At 47.9% G+C, this 24,878-nt stretch overlaps 1 protein-coding gene across 1 annotated transcript; it reads left to right on the top strand.

The window, feature by feature from the left end:
• Nucleotides 1-446: 446 nt before the first annotated feature.
• On the top strand, nt 447-24,198 carry DMBX1 (diencephalon/mesencephalon homeobox 1). The gene is made up of 5 exons (XM_068140531.1): nt 447-520; nt 13,739-13,904; nt 20,487-20,665; nt 22,908-23,262; nt 23,721-24,198. The coding sequence occupies exons 2-5, from the start codon at nt 13,751-13,753 to the stop codon at nt 24,119-24,121; spliced, it is 1,089 nt and encodes a 362-aa protein (XP_067996632.1). The 5' UTR covers nt 447-520; nt 13,739-13,750; the 3' UTR covers nt 24,122-24,198.
• The last annotated feature ends 680 nt before the right edge of the window (nt 24,199-24,878 follow it).

Here is a 24,878-nt window from a genome sequence, read left to right as displayed (position 1 = left end):
CCATGACTGACGAGAGATTGTATGAAATTACACCAACATACTTGAGTATGTCCAAAAACGTACTGTCAGTACGCAGAAAGCCAGGTTAGATTGACTTTTCTGCTTTCCCCTGCTTATTTAAAGAGCGCTTGGTGATTCCTTGGGACGGTCTTCTCATGCCCACATGAATCAGCAGGCTCCTGCAGTGACATTATTGCCAGGTCGGAAGACAGAGCTCTGTTTTACGGAGCCCAGCGGATTTGTTTCTGCTTAGTGCCGGGGGTCTCTACCTGCATCAAAGAAACAGAGCCTGAGGAGCTTCCCACAGGTCAGAGAGGAGGACGGGCTGGCCAGACAAGTTTTGCACAGGAGTGACTGCAGTGACTTTTGTTCCTAGTGTCTGTACTCGTTAAAAGAACACTCTGCTGAGAAAAGAGAGGAATTGGATGAAATGAAGCCAAAGTGAACAGAATTTCTCTGCCCTCTACCATCATCACAACCAGCCCTGTGAAAGGTGCTGCAGAGAAGGTCCAAGACCAAGGTATTCTGATAGCTTTGCCAGCAAAACCAGTAGGTAGCCCTATCCGCCAACCCTTCAGCCAGAAGCAGCCTGTGTTTTCTGAGGCAGCAGCTATTCTTTCTGTGGGTGTTTTATTTTTTCAGGGGCATACTAAGATTCAGTTTGTCAAGGTGGAACTGCTATTCCTGAGGCTCTGCCAAATGTCAGTCATGTGGAAACCCTTTCAAACTGTTAAGTGCTGCCTTCCACCCCTCGCACTCAAACAGAAATATTCGTAGCCGCCTTTGCTTAATTTGACAAAACCACTGAGGCAGGGAAAATACTGGAGAGCACAGATTCCATAAAGCCTAAATTTTTCAGCCCCATGCAGCTACTGAGAAAGTAACCTCTTTAGGTTTTTAGGGTAGCATCCATCAAAATCCTGCAAAGAGGGTGGAGAATTCTGAATAGCAACTAAATACCCAGGGAACACTGAGGTTAGCTGTACCCTGGGTCTTTTTCTGCTGGTCTGTTGCAGTCCAAAAATTACTTACATTTAATTTATTGTTTTGTTTTTTTTTCCTTTTTGACTAGCAGTCAATGATGCCAAATGTGTGTTTACAGCCAGGACTTGTGGGTGGGCTACATGACAAATGTGATTTCTTCCTGGCAGCTGCTGGCACAACTTTTAGGACCAAGCACAGCCACTGCATGACTAGGGCAAACCTACGTGAGAAATGCTGCTTTAAACTGGCCAGATGCTCAAGCTGGAAGTGTGTGTGTGTGTGTGTGAGTGATTCCTGGTAACTCCACTAAGATCTGGGAGAAGTGAACTGGTGGATCTCTGGGGTTAGAAAATGCTTCTACCAAGGCAGCTGCAGAAGCCTGATGTCTCCAGCCCCAAATGTGCTGTGCGCTGGGGGGAGCAAACAGGCAGCAGCTCTGTGTGCCCGCGGCATGTGTTAGGCCAAGGTGGGTAAATGTGCTTCTGCTGAAGGACTGCACATCTTCCAGCAAAACCCAGTGTATATTTGGCTGCTCTGCCTGCTTTGCAGCGTGCAGCCCTTTAAAGCACAGATCACCTGCTGGCAGCCAAAATCTACTGCTTACCTTGGCAGCTGCACTTAGTTCAACTTACGGATCCAAATGCTTACGGGAAGGCAGCATTACGTGCACCACGGTGCTCCCAAGCACCTGGTGCCTCTGCTGCCAACTCCAGTTCGTGGCCATGCTTTAAAGTGGCACAAGTCTCCACCACACAATTGCATGGCTTGTTGGAGCTGCCTTTCAGGGTTTCTTGGTGTTTTGGGGTTGGTTTGTTTGGGTTGGTTGCTGTTGGTTGGGTTTTGGTGGTTTTTTTTCCTTCTTCACTAAGGTAGGCTTTGTCTGTCATTTTCTTCATAGCTGACCTACATCTGAGCAGAAGCAAATGCCACAATGCATTTTGTGAGTGCAGCTTTGAGTGCTATAAGCATTACCTGCAGGGGCAGACCCAGGGTCCAGCTGTACCTGCGAAATCATCCTGGGCTTTCAGCTTCTGTGTCCTTCAAAATTTGCACCTATTTTTTTGTTCTTCTTAGATCAGTCCAAAATCAACTTCAAATGATATTGCACTCAGTGTCACAGCCTAGCAGCTTTTCAGCCAACCAGCTGAAAGACCACCTAGGAAAGTAATTTTTTTGCCAAGTGGGTCGAACTACAACGATGCAGTACAAACCCCTGCATTTCACAAAGGCACATTGCTGTCCTCCTTGTGTGTGTATCTAACTGCTCTCAGCTTAACCCCCCCAGAACTTAAGGCTCCAACTTACATTTGCCTGATGAATAGTGATGGTGGGTGAAGAAATTGCCTGTACTCCATGCTTCATCCCAGTCACTGCCTTTGGAGCCCAGTGTCTCAGCTGAGGCATTACACCAGGAGCACCTGGAGCAAGGACATTTTATCTCCTGCTATCCCAGTCAGCAGCCTGGCAGATCCCTGGAAGAGCAGTGGAATCTTTAACTGCCTCAGCAAATCTTTACAAAGCTTATCTGTCATGACTGTTCTCTGCCAGCACTTCTCAAAGTGAGTGATCTCTCTCGTTAGGGCTTGGGGCTAGATTGTGAGATCTGTGTAGTGATTGTGATGCCCAGGACAGACAGGTCCTGTTCAGTAATGTTACAGGCTTAAAACATACTTCAACGCAGAGCTGCAGTTCCTTCTCTTGTTAATGACATCATATCATGGGTGAAATCCTCCAGGGATTGTGGAAATTCCTGAACCCACATCAGCAGCCCCAAGGAGCTGCCTTCAAGTGAGTTTGTTCATGCATCTGACCTACAGTCGAATATGCCACAGGCCAAACTCCTTTGGGGGCAGAGAGCAAGGAGTGAGCCCTGCCTCCTTCTTCCAGCAGCCCTGAAAAAGGGCAGAGTTTGGGAAATCTGGATCTCTTGCATTGTGCTGCTTGGAAAATTCCCTTTATCACTGTGAAGGCCATTGAAATGATACTTCTGAAGAAAAGCCATTTTGGCAGAAGTGAGAGGAAGGGTTGAGCCAGGCAAACCACGTACAAATACAACCAAGCCAGAAACATGCTTGGGTTGGAAGGGGTGAGGGGTGTTTGTAAATTCAGTAATTTAATTGTACATCACTTTTAAGTCCTGAAGTCAGGCTCAGTCTGGAGCCAGAGATGCTATTAGGTCTCTAGATGTGAGAGCAGGCAGGCAGTGTGGGTCCAGAAGAGCCTGGCTGCAGCATGACGCAGTTGCCTTTCATATCCCTGAATGTCAAGCATGTGGCGGCAATGCCGGCAGAGCCAGGCTGTGGGCACCCAAACTCCTCAGGGTCAATCTGGGCTGCAGGGTTTCATTTCTGTTGCACTATTAATTACAAGAAAGAAAAAAAATGCATGATTTTTTTATACTTACCCCCCCCCCCCCCCCTTGACTGAGCTGGGAGCAGAATGAGATCCTGAAAGTAGAGCCATAGTGACGTTCGTGTCAAAAGCTTTTCTCATTTATCCAGGGAAATGTTTCTGCTTCAATGTAGATTGCAAGAGGTTTTACTGAGGGCTGAGCATGACTCTGAATGGGAGAACTGAGGTGTTTTCAGCCCAATTTGATCTGCAAGCACTGACTGTCATGTGTAAATTTCAGCAGGCAAGAGATCTAGCACCGCAGTGATGTGTAGTGATCCCAGTCCCAGCTCTCCGCTGCAAATTGCCGAGCTCCAAGCCTTAAAACTGGCTCAGAATTAAAGACTCCAAGCATGTCTTTATTTCATTTTGGACTTTGTGAGCCTGCACTTTGAAGCATGCCTCTGCAAAGAGAGACAATGTAAAGTCTTTTGCTGGGTCCTGTCATTCTTCATAGAAAGAGTGATTGGGCATTGGAATGGGCTGCCCAGGGAGGTGATGGAGTCACCATCACTGGAGGTGTTTAGGAAGAGACTGGATGGGGCACTTGGTGCCATGGTTTAGTTGATTAGATGGTGTTGGATGATAGGTTGGACTCGATGATTTCAAAGGTCTTTTCCAACCTGGTTTATGCTATGCTATGCTATGCTATGCTATGCTATGCTATGCTATGCTATGCTATGCTATGCTATGCTATCCTGTCCTATCCTATCCTATCCTATCCTATCCTATCCTATCCTATCCTATCCTATCCTATCCTATCCTATCCTATCCTATCCATCACTTGGTTCTGTTAGCTGGGGCTTTGAGGCAAGGAAAATCATGACTCCCCCAAAGCGTTAAACAAGAATCACAGCAATTGATGAGATTTACCTGCAGCAACCTGGTGTCTGAATTTGTAGGGCCCTGCAACAGAACTTCCCCACCCCAGCAGGACGTTGTGAGGATTGGTTTATAACACTCACCAATTCTCTCACATTATGTTATGCTTTACTGGTGTAGTTGTTGTGATTCTCAGCAACACAGCCCCGGCAGAGGCAACAATTTTTGTCTGCCTTAAAACTGTGTCAGCGTCCCTAACTGGGTGTGTTTCCAACTTTCAGCATTCTCATTAAAAAATAAAAAGATGATCATTTTCATTTATCCCAAGGTCAGTAGAAGCAGCAGAATGTGAGCTGCGAGAATTGACGCAATCAGTCAGGTTTTGCTTTTGGTGGGTCGCAACAACGCTCAACTAGTCCGGGTCGAATTAAGAACTCATTCTGTGCTGAGACATTAGCTGCACTTACATTCAAGGACTTACACAGGTGTGAAAAATAATACAGAAATGGAGAGACTTGAATCTCTTTATTTATTTATTTAGAGTTGTTCTCAACCCCTTTATTTCATTTATAGGAAAAGCCCTTTGGAAGCCTATTTTTTACGGCGTGTGTTGCTCGGACTTTGACGTTTGAGGAAGAAAACGTGATGTGTTGCAGTATTTCCAGTGATTTATGTTTAATCCACTGCAAAGGTGAAATTGGTTCCTCAGACATTCAGCAATCCTATGTGAGAAACAAAACTGGTTTATGACAGGCTGCTTATTATCTTACATGATTTCAGGCTTTAATATATCTAAAAGACTTAGGGATATAAGGAGGGGGGTTAAAAAAGAAGCCTCTTTCGAGGATCATTTATTCAGAACCCCTCCCTCCCCCCAGGTATGTAATTCATTTAGTACCAAATACCCAAGGTCTACTATATACAGAGTGAGCCTATTTTCCTAGACTGGATGAGGCACTCGGTGCCATGGTTTAGTTGATCAGATGGTGTTGGATGATAGGTTGGACTCCATGATCTCAAAAGACTTTTCCAACCTGGTTTGGTTTGGTTTGATTTGATTTGGTTTGGTTTGGTTTGGATTCTATTCTCTTCTATTCTCTTCTATTCTCTTCTATTCTCTTCTATTCTCTTCTATTCTCTTCTATTCTCTTCTATTCTCTTCTATTCTCTTCTATTCTCTTCTATTCTCTTCTATTCTCTTCTATTGATTCACTACCTTGCTGATTTGAATTGCTTCTGAATAAGGACTCAAAGCATTAAACCATTACATAGAACAGCTCCAGGAGGCGGAGGGAGGGAAAATTTGGCTGTCATTTTATTTTCAGTGATGTTTATGGCTAGCAGTAGCAAGTGGGACTTTGTCAGCACAACCTGTTTGCTGTTACTCCCCATCAGTGATGACCAGCAGATCCCTTTGCCTTGCATAAACATGGGTGGAGAGTCACACCGCCTGAGCAGGCACTGAGGACCACAGCTTTCCTTCCTACCAGACAGGGCTGCTCCTATTTTCTTATCACCTGCAGGAATGCAAAAGGCTAGACAAGAACACCAGACTTTTCTTTCACTAGAATAGAATAAACCAGGTTGGAAGAGACCTTCAAGATCGTCAGGTCCAACCCATCATCCGACACCATCTAATCAACTAAACCATGGCACCAAGCACCCCATCAAGTCTCTTAAACACCTCCAATGATGGCGACTCCACCACCTCCCTGGGCAGCACATTCCCATGGGTAATCACTCTATGAAGAATTTCTTCCTAGCATCCAGTCTAAACATAGTCTGACATAGCTTGAGACTGTGTCCTCTTGTTCTGGTGCTGGTTGCCTGGGAGAATAGACCAGCCCCTGCCTGTCTACAACCTCCCTTCAAGTAGTTGTAGAGAGCAATAAGGTCTCCTCTGAGCCTCCTCCTCTCCAGGCTAAGCAACCCCAGCTCCCTCAGCCTCTCTTCATAGAGCTTGTGCTCTCCTCATAGGGCTGTGCACTATTTCTTTTCAATGGTGCTTTTCCCATGTCTAAGCTGTGTCTTGCGGTTAGAGCACAGACCTGAAGTGGTGTCCGGCTCTTCTAAACTGCAAATACATCTCTGGTGAATCTCTCTTCATCAGTGGTGAACTAGGGCATTCAAGTGCACTTTTGCCAACAAGCTGCCAAAATCCAGATGTGACTTTTCCAGTACTATTCATTTCCAATGTAAAGAAGGTCCCATACCATCCACCAACACCAACCCTCCCATCATCTGGACAAATTTAGAGGAAAGATAACATAAGACCTACAGTGTCCAACAGTCAAAGGCAGATTCTGATATTATCTTCTTGTCCAGGAAAACAAAATTCTCTTTTAAAGTCATAGGTATTATCCCATTCTTCTTGATGTCACCTGAGCATCTTGTATAGTTCAGTGCATTTTTCAGCCTTAGTACTGTTTTGAGGTTTAGACTCAGCACTGAGAGGGAACAACTACAAGGAGAAGAGAAAATGGTCCCTACCCCTGCAAAGCTTTGAGTCCTACATCCAACCTCAAATTCATCTCGCCCAACGGTGCCTGCTTGAGAGGGGCAAGTGTCATGTCCTGGGCAGTTTTTCCACTTCTACCTGGGAAAACCATCCAGAATAAGCGACTGAAGAAAATTCCTCCTTTGTTCAGTTTAGATTTGGTTGGGATAAAGGGAGTGTGTGTACCGCAGAATAGAGCACCTGAGCAAAACCACTCTCTTGGTTTAAAATTCCTTTTCTCCAGAGCAGTGTCAGCACAGGGAGCTGCCATGGATGTCCTTATTTAGGACATACTTATTTAGTTAACATGCTTCAGCTGCATTAACTGCACTGAAGAATTGGCGATCAAAGGCATTTTCTGCTCACTCCTTGTTTTCCCTCCCTTCCTCCATCAAAACGTCTTCAGTCTGCACCTGGCTTTAGCTACCAGCCACACACAAAGTAACCAGCACCAGAACAAGGGGACACAGTCTCAAGCTGTGCCAGGGGAGGTTTAGACTCGAGGTGAGGAGAAAGTTCTTCACCGAGGGAGTCGTTCGTCATTGGAATGTGCTGCCCAGGGAGGTGGTGGAGTCACCATCCCTGGAGGTGTTCAAGAGGAGATTGGACGTGGCACTTGGTGCCATGGTCTAGTCATGGGGTCTGTGTTGATAGGTTGGACTCGATGATCCTCGAGGTCCTTTCCAACCTAAGTTATACTGTGATACTGTGTGATACTGTGACAGCTCTGCGTGGGGAAAAGCTCTCCAGCCTTGACAAGAGCTCTGTGGCCAGCACAGGTGACATTTGAGTTTACAGGCTGCAGGGATCGATACATTTCTCCCTTAATAAGTTTTGTCAGTTCTGTGTTTTTACAGTATCACAGTATCACCAAGGTTGGAAGAGACCTCGAGGATCATCAAGTCCAACCTGTCACCACAGACCTCATGACTAGACCATGGCACCAAGTGCCACGTCCAATCTCCTCTTGAACACCTCCAGGGACGGTGACTCCACCACCTCCCTGGGCAGCACATTCCAATGACGAACGACTCCCTCGGTGAAGAACTTTCTCCTCACCTCGAGTCTAAACCTCCCCTGGCACAGCTTGAGACTGTGTCCCCTTGTTCTGGTGCTGGTTACTTTGTGTGTGGCTGGTAGCTAAAGCCAGGTGCAGACTGAAGACGTTTTGATGGAGGAAGGGAGGGAAAACGAGGAGTGAGCAGAAAATGCCTTTGATCACCAATTCTTCAGTGCAGTTAACACAGCTGAAGCATGGGGGTAATGATATTGGTTTTGTTCTATTTTGTTCATTTGTTTCATTTTTCTTCCCTGACAGAAAGGAAAATGTGCATGGTTTGTTACATGGAACTTAAAATACTCAGCTTTAGCATCTCCTTTTAAAAAGGTGTTTTATTGTTCTCAGATCTACTTCATTTCCACAACCACACACAAGCTGATAGGAAGAGGAGCTGTCACCTGGTGAGGAAATGTGTAGTTCTCTCTCTTCTTCGCATCTTAGATCAGAATGCAATGATGTGCCTGGACACAAAGTTAGTGAACAGTTAAACAGGGAAGCTTCAAGCCTTTTACAAAAGCTGAGAAAGCAAAGATGATCCTATTAAATCTTAGGGCTTAATTTCCCCTGTACACTCACTGTGAAGTGGTGTGCAAGAAATTTACACTGCTCTTGTGCTGTATGACTTGACGGGAAGTTGAGATTTTCGGAGGCCAGTACCAGGAAGGGGTAGATCACAGAATCACCAAGGTTGGAAGAGACCTCAAAGATCATCAAGTCCAACCTGGCACCACAGACCTCATGACTAAACCATGGCACCACGTGCCAGGTCCAATCCCCTCTTGAACACCTCCAGGGATGGTGACTCCACCACCACCCTGGGTAGCACATTCCAATGGTGAACAACTCTCCCAGCGAAGAACTTTCTCCTCACCTCCAGCCTAAACCTCCCCTGGCACAGCTTGAGGCTGTGTCCTCTTGTTCTGGTGCTGGTTGCCTGGGAGAAGAGACCAACTCCCTCCTGGCTACAACTTCCCTTCAGGTAGTTATAGAGAGCAAGAAGGTCTCCCCTCAGCCTCCTCCAGGCTAAGCAACCCCAGCTCCCTCAGCCTCTCCTCACAGGGCTGTGCTCGAGGCCTCTCCCCAGCCTCATTTCCCTTCTGTCGATGCGTTCAAGTGTCTCAATGTTACAGTATCACAGTATAACTTCTTAAACTGATGGGAGCTGTGTTACAGCTGGTGCAGTGCAGCTCTGCTCTGGGATAGCAAAGTTCGTGTTCCCTGTTGGTAAATGTGCAAACTGTTTTACATCAGATTTAACAGCAGCAGCTGAATAAAAAGAGGTCTGCTTTCTGGATCACTCTGTGTTGGACAGAGACCTTCACCATCTGGCCTCTAATCAATGCAGAGAATGGAGAAACCTACATTTCTCACAACCAGCTGCAGTTAAAGATAAGGGAACTCCTGGTCCTGTCTTTGAGGCTGGATCCTGGGAGGACACAGCCCCCCTCCCCCCCCCCTTAATTTGAGGGGTCTGCAAGCTTGGGAAGCAAACTATGCACAGCATTCATGAAACTTCCACAGTGAAAATTCAAGTGAGAGGTAAAATCCATAGGAGAGGTTTTGAGACCGAGATAGTAATGGCAGGATTGCAAAGGCACAAGGAGCAAAAACCTTGGCAGGGTCTGGCACAAAGCATGGTATGGAGATCTCACAGCCTGCTGCTGCAAAGCATAGGGAGTTGTGAGAGAGCAGCAAGTCTACTGATGCTGGGGATGGCAGAGTCACTGATGTGGCACTGAGGGGCTGTGCAGAAGGAAACCTTCTGCCTCAGGAAGTATGAAGTTCCAGGCACTGTTTGGAGGCATTCATCTCCCTGTGTTGATCCTGGAGGCTGGCCTCACTCCACAGAGAAATTTTCCTCTCGCCTATTGTTTTCCTGTACTTTTCCTCAGCTTCCTCTTCTTTCTCCACCACTCTCATCTCAGCAACCATCTCTGATGTCCAAAATGGAGGTGAGGCATCCTCTTTCTTCTGGGATGAACCCATGTTACTCTCCAGCTTTACCAACAACTGCTCGAGCCCATATCATAGAATCAGTAAGGTTGGAAAAGACCTCAGAGATCATCGAGTCCAACCCATTACCCAACACCATCTAATCAACTAAACCATGGCACTAAGTCCCTCATCCAGTCTCTTTTCAAACACTTCCAGTGATGGTGACTCCACCACCATCCTGGGCAGCACATTCTAATGGCCAATCACTCTCTCTGTGAAGAAATTTCTTCATAACATCCAGCTTAAAACTCCCCTGGTGCAGCTTGAGACTGTGTCCTCTTGTTCTGATGCTGGTTGCCTGGGGGAAGGGACCAACTCCCAGCTGCCTACAACCTCCCTTCAGGTAGTTGTAGACAGCAATAAGGTCTGCCCTGAGCTTCCTCTTCTCCAGGCTAAGCAACCCCAGCTCCCTTAGCCTCTCCTCATGGGGTTGTGCTCCAAACCCCTCCCCAGCTTTGTTGCCCTTCTCTGGACACATTCAAGTGTCTCAACATCCTTCATAAATTGTGGAGCCCAGAACTGGACACGGTCCTCAAGGTGAGGCCCATCCTTCCACAAAGCAAGAGCTCCCAACTTTCCTCTCCTCCTTTTCCTAGCTGTGGCTGCTCCTGAGGCCCTCCAGCTACCCAGAGACATAAAAGATGCATTTGCAGATTCCTGAAAATTAAAACCATCCATACAGCCAGTGGGGAAGGGATCAGCTTATTTGGTTGCTTAATGAAATATAAAGATTATTTTAACCAGTGTAAGCACTATTCGACAGCTTGTGAAACACAGCAGTGGCTTGATGAATGGCTTGCTCCATTAAAAAAAAAACTAAGAAAACAAAAAAAAAAAAAAAAAAAAAAAAGAGTAAAATTGCTGCATGATGTCTTTTAAATTATTTAATTCATTGGGGTCGGAGCCTGCACAGAGCTGACAGCTGAACAGGAGCCGCTTCTGGGCTCAGTTAGCTTTGCCCGTGAGGCTGAACAGACTCACTCAGGAGGGGATTAGGGAGACCTTATTGCTGGCTACAACGACCTGAAGGGAGGGTGTAGGCAGGTGGGGGGTTGGTCTCTTCTCCCAGGCAACCAGCGCCAGAACAAGAGGACACAGTCTCAAGCTGCACTAAGGGAGGTTTGGGATGGAGGTGAGGAAGAAGTTCTTCCCAGAAAGAGAGATTGGCCATTGGAATGTGCTGCCCAGGGAGGTGATGGAGTCACCATTACAGGAGGTGTTTAAGAAGAGACTGGATGGGGTGCTTGGTGCCGTGGTTGAGTTGATTCGATGGTGTTGGGTGATAGGTTGGGCTCGATGATCTCAAAGGTCTTTTCCAACCTGGTTCTATTCACTCAGTAAAGTTCCTCTCTTTTTTTCCCCCCTCTTTTTTCTTTTTTTCTTTTATTTTTTTCCTTTCCCCCACTTTTTTTTTTATTTTCTTTTGTTTTTCCCTCTCCTCCTCTCCTCCTCTCCTCCTCTCCTCCTCTCCTCCTCTCCTCCTCTCCTCCTCTCCTCCTCTCCTCCTCTCCTCCTCTCCTCCTCTCCTCCTCTCCTCCTCTCCTCCTCTCCTCCTCTCCTCCTCTCCTCCTCTCCTCCTCTCCTCCTCTCCTCCTCTCCTCCTCTCCTCCTCTCCTCCTCTCCTCCTCTCCTCCTCTCCTCCTCTCCTCCTCTCCTCCTCTCCTCCTCTCCTCCTCTCCTCCTCTCCTCCTCTCCTCCTCTCCTCCTCTCCTCCTCTCCTCCTCTCCTCCTCTCCTCCTCTCCTCCCCTTGTTTTTAATGAAATCTGGACTGGTAGCTTTAGGCTATGCCTTTAAAATTTTGTTACAGATTTCAGGCAGAAAAGTAGGGAAAAATGCAAATAAGTCACTCTTGGGTGTGAAAAAGAAAATGGAGATACCTCTCCAATGAAATGGTTTAGAATTATCCACTATAAGACTGCTTGTACCAAAAAAATTTCCTCTCTTTTCATCTCTTCTCTGCTCTCTTCATTGCTCTGAAGGGCAACCTGATCTAGTGTGAGGGGTCCCTGCCCATGGCAGGGTGGTTGGAAGCAGATGATCCCTGAGGTCCCTTCCAGCCCTAACAATTCCGTGATACTAATCTGCTTCTGCTTGACCTTGGCTGTGTTGTTTTGGTTAAGTCTAACAGCTACTTTTTCTCTGCTCCTTTCTCCCCTTTGGACTTTGGGGGGTGGGGGTATGGGGGGTGGAGGGGGCAGAGAGACAGTTTCCCTGGTCTTCTTGACCAGGGGGGGTTCCTGTGGTGTTTGTGAAGTGTAAGTATTGTAAATCCTGTCTATTTTTTACCTATTCATTGCAGATTGTAGTTTTGCCTGTAAATGCAGCTTCCATTTGCTTCCAACAGAGGTGGTCTGGCAAAGTTAATGTTGGGTGGGGAATTTCAACCCACCACCACCTTGCATTTGGGATGATATGTTTGCTGCACAAGCGGGTGGGAAGTTCTCTGCCTGTCATCTACACCACAGCACGCCAGGCACTTATCCCTAAGTGTGCTGAGCATCGACTCCCATCCCAACTCCACCATTAAGTCCTCACCTTTCTCTAGACCACCCAGAAGAGTTTGATCAGGCACACATGTCCCCACATAAGCAAACAATCAAATGTTTGCTTTAACAATCAAACAAAAAAAATCTTCCTGGAGCAAGTGCTTCAGTGGAAATAGTGGGCTCCAGACACAACATCCTTGGCAGTGTCCTCAGAAGACTGTATAGTATGGGAAAATTCCCCTCCTCTCCTCCTTCATTTTCCCCCTAATGTGCCAGCTTGGTAGAAAGCCAATGTTGTGCAAGGAGGATTAGGAAAGAAACAGAGGTTTCTGTGAGTTGGGAGTCAAAGACACTTGGCCTCCCATGTATCTCCTGGCAAGGTTGAGCCCCAGTGTGGATTCTTCAGCATCTATTAAGGTCTGGCAGCAGTCCAGGACACTTCATAGGTTCTGTGTCCTCAAATGATTTTCGTGAAACACACAGGAACCTAATAAGCTTTGAGACCATCACCCTGCTGGCCAAAGCTCATGGAAATGGCCAGCTCTACCCCAGCTCCAATCATGGCCCCTGCCAGTTCACAAGTCAGAGAGTGGGAAGGGAGGAGGCAAAATGTAGTGGCAAACTTCAGCTTAACTACCTCCATTGACCAGCAGAGCCAGTCCTGTTCTTGGACCATGAAAGCAAAGCAGTGAACAAATCTCCAGCTGGCTGTGGTGGTCTTGCTGACAATGGGCAGCTGAGCACTACTGCCTATGGAGCTGGCTTGGTCCACACTGAGTGCTGCTCTGCTGCAGGCTGGGGTGCAATGATCATAGAATCACAGAATCAATAAGGTTGGAAGAGGAAGAGACCTCAGAGATCATGTCCCACCTGTCACCCAGCACCTTATGACTACTAAACCATGGCTTCAAGTGCCACGTCCAATCCCTTTTTGGACACATCACAGTATCACCAAGGTTGGAAGAGTCCTCAAAGATCATCGAGTCCAACCTGTCACCACAGACCTCATGACTAGACCATGGCACCAAGTGCCACGTCCAGTCCCCTCTTGAACACCTCCAGGGACAGTGACTCCACCACCTCCCTGGGCAGCACATTCCAATGGCTAACAACTCTCTCGGTGAAGAACTTTCTCCTCACCTCCAGCCTAAACCTCCCCTGGTGCAGTTTGAGACTGTGTCCTCTTGTTCTGATGCTGGTTGCCTGGGAAAAGAGACCAACCCCCACCTGACTACAACCAGGTAGTTGTAGACAGCAAAAAATATAAGAAAGATATAATCTGATACTGGTCTTAAGCTTGGAAAACAGACTGATGTCTCTGGTGCCTTAGTTCCACAGAAGGTATTTTGATTCCCGACCCCAGAACCTGTTGGAGTCGGGAAGTAAGCCTTGCATGCAGCAGTTTAAGCGTGAGCTCAGGATTTCCAAAGCTCTGCTGAGACACCAGGACCCTGGAATAGCATTTTCCTAAGCCCCTCTCTTCTCTGGCTGCTGTTTTTCAGGTTTATGTCACCATGCAGCACTATGGAGTGAACGGTTACTCCCTCCACGCCATGAATTCGCTGAGCGCCATGTACAACCTCCACCAGCAGGCAGCTCAGCAAGCCCAGCACGCCCCTGACTACAGGCCCTCGGTGCACGCCCTCACCTTGGCAGAGAGACTGGCTGGTAAGAACACCTCGTGGCTTCTGCCCTTCCTTGGCAGAAAACAAACAGCAAACCTTTTGTTGCTTGCATTGAGTGGAACTCTTATAGAATCATAGAATCAATAAGGTTGGAAGAGACCTCAGAGATCATCAAGTCCAACCTGTCACCCAACACCTCATGACGACTAAACCATGGCACCAAGTGTCACGTCCAATCCCCTCTTGAACACCTCCAGGGACGGTGACTCCACCACCTCCCTGGGCAGCACATTCCAATGGCTAACAACTCTCTCTGGGAAAAACTTTCTCCTCACCTCCAGCCTAAACCTCCCCTGGCACAGCTTGAGACTGTGTCCTCTTGTTCTGGTGCTAGTTGCCTGGGAGAAGAGACCAACCCCCACCTGGCTACCAATGAAATTAGTTTAGAATATCTGATTGTTTTCGTTATTATTCCAAAACATTCAGCCAGAGTGTCCCAGCACTGTCCCTTTCTCAAGGGCACAGCCTCAAACGGTCACACTACAGCCACCTTTCAGGTAGTTGTAGAGGGCAATGAGGTCTCCCCTGAGCCTCCTCTTCTCCAGGCTAAACAATCCCAGCTCCCTCAGCCTCTCCTCATAGGGCTGTGCTCCAGACCTCTCCACAACCTCATTGCCCTTCTCTGGACATGGTCAAGAGTCTCAATGTCCTCCTTAAACTGAGGGGCCCAGAACTGGACACAGGACTCAAGGTGTGGCCTGACCAGTGCTGAGTACAGGGGCCGAATGACTTTCCTGCTCCTGCTGGCCACACTATTGCTGATGAAGGTCAGGATGCCATTGGCCTTCTTGGCCACCTGGGCACACTGCTGGCTCAGGTTTAGGTGGCTGTCAGTCAGTACTCCCAGGTCCCTTTCTGTCTGGCAGCTCTCCAGCTACTCCCACCCCAGCCTGTAGTGCTGCATGGGGTTGTTGTGGCCAAAGTGCAGCACCCGGCACTTGGACTTGTTGAATGCCATCATGCTGGACTCTGTCCATCTGTCCAGCTGGTCAAGGTCCCTCTGGAGAGCCCTTCTACCCTCTAACCAATCAACATCTTCTCCCAACTTGGTGTCATCTGCAAATTTCCTGATGACTGACTCAATCCCCTCATCCAGATCATCAATAAAGATATTAAACAGGATGGGGCCCAGTACTGATCTCTGGGGGACACCACTAATGACCGGTGACTGGTCATGAGTCTTCTTCAGGAGACTCTTCTCCTCTTCTTCAGGAGTTGGAGTGTGAGAGAGCCAACTGGCACAGGGTGCTCCTGAATCGTGGCTGTGTGGCCAAGCTCTGCAGGCGACGTGCCCTCCAATGTCTGCTGCTAGCAGACTGACGGCTGCACTTTGCAGCAAACTGGCATCCCACAGCTGGGGAGCCCAGAGGTGAGAAGGGTTGCAGCCCAGCTGTATGGCATTGAAAAAAGAGAATTAAAAGGACACTGAAATATATTTTAACAAGAGGACTAAAAATAACTAGACAAAAAATTAGTAAATAACAGCACAGAGCGAATTGGATTCCCCCACCAAAAGACTCAGGACTTGCATCTTCTAACAACCATCTCCTGCCATCCCAGGCCACAGTCTGTTCTTCCATGTTGCTCCTTCTTGTTACTATTTTCCATCTCTTGCCCTACCAAACACTTTGGAAAATGATCTTCTTTTGGATCTTCTTTGGGTCTCACCTTGACCTATTTCTTAATAAGGACCCTAGACCACGGCTTGGGTGATGCTTTCTTGCAGGCCCCCTCTCTGTTCCATTTTCCTTTCCATGTAAGAGCTTTTTTTATGCTCAAACTCTCATATAATTTTATCTGGAGAGCATTATTCATATGGGACAGCATTATTAATATGGGACAGTTTGAAAGGAGCTGCTGCTCTGGAGCATCTGATCTGTTTTCCCTCTTCACCCATGAGTCTAACAGCCTTACATAGACAGCGTCATTAAAAGGAACTGCAAAGTCCAGACAGTATTTTATGATTTGTAGGGGGAATTCACAGAATCACAGAATGTGTCTGGTTGGAAGCAACCTCAAAGATCATCCAATCCAAGCCTTAACCCAGCACTGAAGGGTCAACACTAAACCATGTCCCTAAGCGCTAGGACCGCGTGCCATTTGAACACCCCCGGGGATGACGACTCCACCACTGCCCTGGGCAGACCATTCCAATGTTTGATAACCCTTTCAGTGAAGGAGTATTTCCTAATACCCAGACTAAACCTCCCCCTTCAGTCCTGTTGCTTGTCATCAATGAGAAGTGTAGACACTATTGGATATCAATGAGAAGTGTAGACACTATTGGATGTGGTAGAGCAAAGAGCTGCTCTGCTTTTCAGACTACCACAAAATATCCAGATCTGGCTGAGACGATCAAATGCTGCTGCAATGCAAACAGTCCACACCTGCAATGTCACCAGGGCTTGGATGCAGTGTGGTAGAGCAGACCTGACAATCACTATGCTGAAGGTAAAGTAAAATGATACTATAGAGATGATTCTAAAGAACAATCTTCCCTGGGTGAACATTACACATCTGCTCTAAGTTATAGAATCATAGAATCAACCAGGTTGGAAAAGGCCTCAGAGATCATCAAGTTCAACCTATTACCTAATACCTAACACCTCGTGACAACTAAACCATGGCTTGAAGCACCACATCCAATCCTTTTTTGTACACCTCCAGGGACAGGGACTCCACCTCCTCCCTGGGCAGCACATTCCAGTGGCCAATCACTCTTTCTGTGAAGAACTTTCTCCTCACCTCCAGCCTAAACTTCCCCTGGCACAGCTTGAGACTGTGTCCTCTTGTTCTGCTGCTGGTTGCCTGGGAGAAGAGACCAACCCCCACCTGGCTGCAACCTTTCTGCAGGTAGTTGTAGACAGCAATAAGGTCTTCCCTGAGCCTCCTCTTCTCCAGGCTAAGCAATCCCAGCTCTCTCAGCCTCTCCTCACAGGGCTTGTGCTCCAAACCCCTATTCCTACTCCTACCTACTCCTCCCTTCACCCTTTCAGTGGGTAAGTGGTCAGATGAGAGCAGGTAGTTCCAAACTCCACAATGCACCTTGCAGACCTTAAGTCTCAGGCTGCACCTGCCCAAGATGTAAGGATCTCTTGAAAGATTTTCTGATCACCTTTATCTTTTACATGAAGGACCTAATGTCTTGGACCCTAACTGGGGAAAAAGCAGAGGGAGGTTAAAAATAAAATACAATAAGAAAGCTATTCTCATATTCTGGACCAGGAGATTCAGTTGGTTTTCTGACCTCTTATCTTTAAAATGAATAACCCATCTGCAAGGCTTTCCAAAGTAAGTCCCACAGTCCCCTTGTCTGCTTATCACTGGCGCTGTAGGTATTACAAACCCACAAGCTGGGTTTCTTTGCAGTTGCTTCACATCCTGTTACTTCTGAATATCTTTCAGCGCAGGTCATAGATCTCATTTGCCTTCCAGGGACAGCCAGAATAAAGCAGCACAAAAGCAAATGACCTTAAGTCAGAAAACAGAGGTTTCTGATTATAACTGCAAAGCCTCACCTGCAATTTATATTCTCCTTCGTGCACAAAGCCTGAGAACATAGTTAAAACATTAAAATAATCGCCGACTGGCTCTCGTTGGGGTGGCCAAACTTAATGCATGAGCTGCTGCCTCCAGGGAGCTGGGAGGTCTAACCTCTACTCTAGAAATTCAGGAATATTCCAGCCTGCAGGTAGGGTGTTTAACCAGTGTCCTTTATCCTGACTTCTCACACTCAAAACACAAATGTCAGCTTTGTGAAACATGCTGGGGTAGCTTCTCTGTCTTGTCCTGGGACATCCCCTGGCTGCACTGCAAGCTGTGTCTGAATGTGCCAAGGATCACAGAACCTTAGAATTGTTAGGGTTGGAAAGGACCTCAAGGATCATCCAGTTCCAACCCCCCTTGCCACAGGCAGGGACACCTCACAGTAGATCAGGTTGCTCAGTGCCACATCCAGCCTGGCTGCAAAAACCTCCAGGAATGAGGCTTCCACCACCTCCTTGGGCAACCTGTTCCAGTGTCTCACCACCCTCATGGTGAAGAACTTCTACCTAACATCCAATCTGAATCTACCCACTTCTAGTTTTGTTCCATTCCCCCCAGTCCTATCACTACCTGACACCCTCAAAAGTCCCTCCCCAGCTTTCTTGTAGCCCCCTTCAGATACTGGAAGGCCACAATTAGGTCTCTTCAGAGCCTTCTCTTCTCCAGACTGAACAGCCCCAATTCCCTCAGTCTGCCCTCACAGGAGAGGTGCTCCAGCCCTCTGATCATCTTTGTGGCACTTCTCTGGACATGTTCCAGCACCTCCAGATCCTTCCTGTAATAGGGGCTCCAGAACTGGACACAGTACTCCAGGTGTGGTCTCACCAGAGGGGAGTAGAGAATCAGCTCCCTCAACCTGCTGGCTCTGCTTCTCTTGATGCAGCCCAGGATGTGATTTGCTTTCTGGGCCGCAAGTGCACACTGCTGGCTCATGTTGAGCTTCTCATCCACCAGCACCCCCAGGTCCCTCTCTTCAGGACTGCTCTCAGGGCAGACCCTGCCCAGCCTATATCGGTGGGATTGCCCTGACCCAGGTGATCTCTTTGCCTCCAAACTGGCAGGTATTGCCAGCACTGGAATTCCCCAAAGGGCTACGATACCTTGAACACAAAAGTCTGCGGTATGTGACCCACACTGTATTGTATTTGGCCAAAGACATTTAGCCTGCTCACGTCTTTTCCAGGTTGCCAAAACCACGCAGCCTTGGCAGTCGCTCAGGAAGGCGCTGCGAATGCTGACCCAGAATGAAACTGCTGGAAGCTTGGAAGAGGAATGCTCGAGCGGCTCAAAGCTGATTTGCTACGCTCGTTACCCAACGTATTTGGAACCTGGCTGTGTGGTTCTGGGCCTGGTCTGACAGCAGGTTTTGTTTTGTTGTTTAGATGCGTGCCCCGATAGTGACAAAGGCACAAACAAACAGCAGCAAGAGCCTTCATCTGGCTGATAAGGTCGACTTTTCTCCCTGTTAGGCTTTATTTCCTTAGGTGTCCATTCCTCCCTTCTGCTGGAAGTCACATTCTTAACTGAATTAAGGATGATGCCAGACATTGCTCTTTCTGCATTTCCTCTTTGAGAGAAAATGTCTTGCCAGGCTGTTTAATTCCAAAGCTGTAGCACAGCGTGTCCCAACTTGCATAATCAGGGATTTTTTGAATTGTTGTTTTTTTCTCATTTTAAAATAACTTATTTTCATTGATTTAAGATCTTTCTACTCCCACTAAGTGTTGTGCAATAACAAAGCCTCTGGGAAAGCAAGAAGCGCTTTACTCTTGGCCTCAGATTTCCTCCGGTCTGAATTTCTTCTCTGCCCTCAATTTTTGCAAGCACAGTTTGCAAAGTCAGTCCTTGTGAGTAGCTCCTCCACGAAGAAGAGCTCAGCACACAAGTTCTGGGCTTGCAGTCAGTGGGGCTGGACTCGGTCCTAGCTGGCATTTCCACCCCAGATGCTGGAGAGTGTCCTTACTCGGTAAAGCACTTGTTTCAAGCTAAATCTGCATAAGCACACCAGCTGAAGTGCTTTCCTAAACTGCAGCCCAGAGGAGCACTCCAATATGCTTTGAAGGCTACAGTGAGCTCCTTACAAGACACTGAAGAAGGGGCCAGGTTTTTGGAGAGATGCATATCTTCTAATGCAGCTGAAGCCAACAATGTGAGCTAGAAGCAGCTGTCTTTGACCTGCGTGGACTCATTCCCACCAATCAGCACAGCGTCATAGCCCCATTGAAGCCTACCAAAGCTCTGCCCTTGGCTTCAAGGGGAACATAACATAATGTTGGGGGCCCTCTCCTGATTACAACAGTGAATCTCCCCACCTTGGTTTTAATATTGTTTCTTCAAGAAAGATGCTGCAAGTACACACACACTGGTGGCTCATGTTGAGCTTCTCATCCAAGTCCTTTTCTTCAGGGCTGCTCTCAAGCCAGTCGCTGCCCAGCCTATATCGGTGCCCAGGATTGCCGCAACCCAGATGGTCTCTTTGCCCACAGTGGGGGCTGGGCATCTGTGTGTCCTGCCTCACCCGTGCTGGGGCAGGATGATTCTATAGAAAGAGTGATTGGCCATTGGAATGTGCTGCCCAGGGAGGTGGTGGAGTCACCATCCCTGGAGGTGTTTAAGAAGAGACTGGATGGGGCACCTAGTGCCATGGTTTAGTTGATTAGATGGTGTTGGGTGATAGGTTGGACTGGATGATCTCTGAGGTCTTTTCCAACCTTATTGATTCTATGATTCTATGAAACTCCCAAATTAAGCTTTGGATTCTCAACAGTTTGCACAGCCATCATAGAAAGGGATTCCCTCCCTGTGATGGAATTTCTAGTCAGAGGCTTTTCTCTCCTCATTCACCTCAGTTAACCAGCAAAATGTATGTGTGTGTGTTTTATTTGATCCAGAACCATGAAAAAGAAATGTTTTGCAAGTGTGTCTGGTGTTAGCAAGTGCTTTATTCACCTGTCAGCATACAAGTTCCAATAATTAAATTGGCCACTTTTCTTGTCTTCCAACGGCTGTACATTTCAAGACATCATTTTGGAGGCACGTTATGGATCCCAGCACCGCAAACAAAGGCGAAGCCGCACGGCCTTCACCGCCCAGCAGCTGGAGGCGCTGGAGAAGACCTTCCAGAAGACTCACTACCCAGATGTGGTGATGAGAGAGCGGTTGGCTATGTGCACGAACCTACCTGAAGCCAGAGTTCAGGTACTGATTTGGAGTGGAGATGTTTAAAGGGGTACAGTGGAGTGCCAAGAGGGTTGCTCTTGACCTTTTAAGATTCTCCCAGTGTCAGCAAAGATTTGGGGGCAGTAAGGCCCCCCCAACAAGGTGCCCAAAGGCAGAGGGAGGGAGAGAGAATAAAATCATCCAAACTCACACATCTGCTAAAGAAATTCTTCATCCACATGCACATTTTTCACATTTAGGGTTGTCTGAAGTGCATACTGGTTTTCATTTGTTCTTCCACGTTTCTTTGGGGAGAATTTTAGAAGCAGCAGCATTAAGTCCATTTATTTATTTATTTGCAAGGCTTTTCTGGCTTTCTCAGAAGAGCAGAAACCCAAGTGTTTCCAGCTGCTCTTTTCCACCATTGTCAATATTTGTAACATCTCAGGCCAAGGATTAGTTTGGTGTTGTGGTTTGATTGGTTGATTGTTTGCTTGTTTGTGGTTTTTTTAGCTTCAATTAGCCCAATATGTTTCATAACCTGCTGGTGGTGAGGTTCTTGCTTTGCTGGTCTTTAAAAGACTTAAATAGCAAGTTGTTCAGTGTGAAGTGAACAGGAGAAGTGTGGCCAGCAGGTCAAGGGAGGTGATTCTCCCCCTCTACTCAGCCCTGGTGAGACCCCACCTGCAGTACTGCCTCCAGTTCTGGAGCCCCTATTACAAGAGGGATATGGAGGTGCTGGAAGGTGTCCAGAGAAAGGCCACGAGGATGATCAGAGGGCTGGAGCACCTCTCCTATGAGGACAGACTGAAGGAGTTGGGGCTGTTCAGTCTGGTGAAGAGAAGGCTCCAAGGAGACCTAATTGTGGCCTTCCAGTATCCGAAGGGGGCCTACAGGAAGGCTGGGGAGGGACTGCTCAGGATCTCAGGTAGTGATAGGACTAGGGGGAATGGAATGAAGCTGGAGGTGGGGAGATTCAGGCTGGATGTGAGGAGGAGGTTCTTCACCATGAGAGTGGTGAAGCACTGGAATGGGTTGTCCAGGGAGGTGGTTGGGGCGCTGTCCCTGGAGGTGTTTAAGCCCAGGCTGGATGAGGCTCTGGCCAGCCTGATCTAGTGTGGGGTGTCCCTGCCCATGGCAGGGGGGTTGGAACTAGATGATCCTTGTGGTCCCTTCCAACCCTGACTGATACTATGACACTATGATACATGGATAAGCAGTAGTAGAAAAGAAACCCAGTTGTTTTCTATAATTGTCAGTCCATCTTGATCTTCAAGATTTTTCTTTTCTCCCCCAACTAACCAAACAACACTGGAAAAATAAAAAAACACAATTGCAAATATTTCTTTCAATCCATGAATTGGAAGTTTTAAAATTAAGGATTCTCTCCTCCTTCCCCAAATTCAGTTCCCAGATAACAGCCTGTAACAACATGGCTTGTGTGTTGCTACCGTAGTTTTGGTGTACATATAAAGGAATGGCTTCAGAACCTAACAGAGCACTGTGCTGTAAGCCAACATAATGGCTTCAGACTTGGCTGGATACAAGAGCCTGACCAGTTTAGCAAAAGAACCCACCCAAAAATACAGCACCAGGTGGAGTGGCTTAAAGAATCAACACAAAGGCTGGGCATTTCTTGAAATCTACTTGTTGTGCTGTTTGTAGAAGCACTAAAACAGGCAGAGCTCTAGGATCCAACAAAGTGGAATGGCATTGGGGCACAGTGGTCTGGCAGTACCTTGTTCCTCAGAATCGTAATCACAGCATCATAGAATAGCTCAGGTTGGAAGGGACCTTAGAGATCATCTACTCTAACCTCCCTGCCATGGGCAGGGACACCTCTCAACTAGACTAAGCTGTTCAAGGCTTCATCCAACCTGACCTTGAACCCCCACAGAGGAGGCATCTGCAGTCTCCTTGGGCAGCTTATTTCAGAGTCCCACCACCCTCATACTGAAGAACTTCTTCCTAAGATCCAGGCTAAACCTACTCTCCCTCAGCTTAAAATGATTCCTTCTTATCCTGTCACTAGACACCCTTAAGAAAAGTCCCTTTCCAGCCTTCCTGTAGGATGCCTTCAGGTATTGGAAGGCAGCTATGAGATCCCCCTGGAGTCTTCTCTTCTCTAGGCTGAACAACCCCAGCTCCCTCAGCCTATCCTCATAGCAGAGGTGTTCCACTGCTTTGGGGTTCCCCTGAAGCTCCCAGGCTGAATGATGTTGAATCTGGTGTTAAGCAGGATTCTCACCAGTTTTCCCTCTTACTGTTTGTGGCATTGAAGGTGTGGTTCAAGAATCGGAGAGCCAAGTTCCGGAAGAAGCAGCGTAGCCTGCAGAAGGAGCAGCTGCAGAAGCAGAAGGACTGTGAGGGGAACCGCAGCGAGGGAAAGACTGAGCCACCCGTGCTGGAGACCCAGGTCACTACCCCAGACACTGAGAAGGTCCAGAGCCTCCCAAGTGAGGTAAGCGCAGACCTCAACCTAACCCTGTCGGAGCAGTCGGCCAGCGAGTCAGCACCTGAGGACCAGACTGATAGAGAGGAGGAGTTTAAGAGCACCTTGGATGAGGCTAAAGTGGACAAGAGCCCTGATGTGGACAGCAAGGCTTTGAACTGCAAGAGAGCAAGCCCAAAATCAGGTGAGGAGCAGCATCTTGAGTGGGAATTGGCATTTCCAAGGGGGCATGATGGTGTTTGTGTGTAGTCCCTATTGCATATGGTGTGGGTGCTTGCAGTAGGCTGTCCAGACTTGTCTTCTTGTCCCCAGCACTAAAAATGACTCACAGAGGGCATGATGTCTGTCATAGCAGGAGTATAGAAAGAGTAAAGGCCTTCTGCTCAGGTTAGAGGTTGGGGAGAATAGCACCCAGCAGCAGTGGGAAAGACACAGCAAAGAGGACAGCCCCAATTCTGTGGTGTAGGATGCTAAGTATGGAGCAGACATGCTTAGCTCTCCTGAGCTAACAGAACCCCTTTTGCTTGCCCTCCTGATGCAAGAGAAAAGCCCATGATGCAGTTTGAATCCTGCTGGGGTACAGATCAGCACGTGCACCCAACCTGTGGTCGTAACCTCCCTCCCCTCTGTCTCCTGGTGCAGAGTCCCCTATCAGTGCAACTGTGACGCCTTCATCGAGCAGTGGCCTGGCTCAGACTCACTCCTACTCCTCCTCACCCCTGAGCCTCTTCCGCCTACAGGAGCAATTCCGCCAGCACATGGCAGCCACCAACAACTTGGTCCATTACTCCTCCTTCGAAATGGGGACACCCTCTGCCATGCCCTACTTGGGCATGAACGTCAACATGGCTCCGCTGAGCTCCCTGCACTGTCAGTCGTATTACCAGTCGCTGTCCCACGCTCAGCAGGTCTGGTCCTCACCCATCCTGCAGGCCTCCAGCTCCCTCCCAAGCCTGAACAGTAAAACAACGAGTATTGAGAACCTAAGGCTCCGGGCAAAGCAGCACGCAGCATCCCTCGGGCTTGACACCCTGCCCAACTGACTGCCACATGAGCTACCGTTGCCCACGAGAAGATGCACCAGAGCTTGGCGCTAGACACGTCACTCCCTGAACCCCCACGTCCCACATCATCTCTGCCTGGAGTAAGGTGCTCCCTTTCAGGGAAAACTGCGTTTATTGACAGCGTGGTTAGCACCATGATTGCATCAGACATTGCTACCGGCCTGGTCTTCACAAAATATTTAAGAGGAAGGGGGAGAGGATGTGTGTTTAGACAGATGGACTGTCCTCTGGACCGCTGTGAGTTAAGCCTGTGACATTCAGGAGAAGGCCCCTTTCCTCCCTCCCCCCCTGCCCCCATGACAATGTGCCAACTGTTACATACACCTTTCCCATTGTTGTTGTGTTCTTTGGGAGAAGAAAGAGCCCTGCTTTGTCTTGTATATAGTTTCTAATGTTGACAGCACCCAGCGCCCGTGTGTTACTGTCAGTGTTACAGAACTGTGACCTCTTTTTGCTTTTATTCCCTTTCCTTGTCCAATTTTAGTAGCTAGCATCAAAGATACAAATCAGGCCTCTCCCCCACTTCAGCCCCTAGCTAGTTGCTCCTCTTGGGTCAGCATCCCAAAGCTGTTAATGATGAAGAGAAACGATTGTGCACTTCGCCGCCCCGCTTCTCCCTTCTCTGCTCAAGATGATTTTGTAACGGTCGGGAAATGATACGAAAGTGAATTTCCTGCTTAAGCACTTCCTATAAGGCAAGCATCTTTTGTTTACACTTTAATAGCACTTCTTGAAA

This window comes from Melanerpes formicivorus, unplaced genomic scaffold (assembly GCF_026170545.1).
Source record: "Melanerpes formicivorus ecotype bairdi unplaced genomic scaffold, bMelFor1.0.p_v2 SCAF_7, whole genome shotgun sequence".
In the NCBI taxonomy this organism is placed as follows: Eukaryota; Metazoa; Chordata; class Aves; order Piciformes; family Picidae; genus Melanerpes; species Melanerpes formicivorus.
This window is presented reverse-complemented; position numbering and strand designations above follow the sequence as displayed.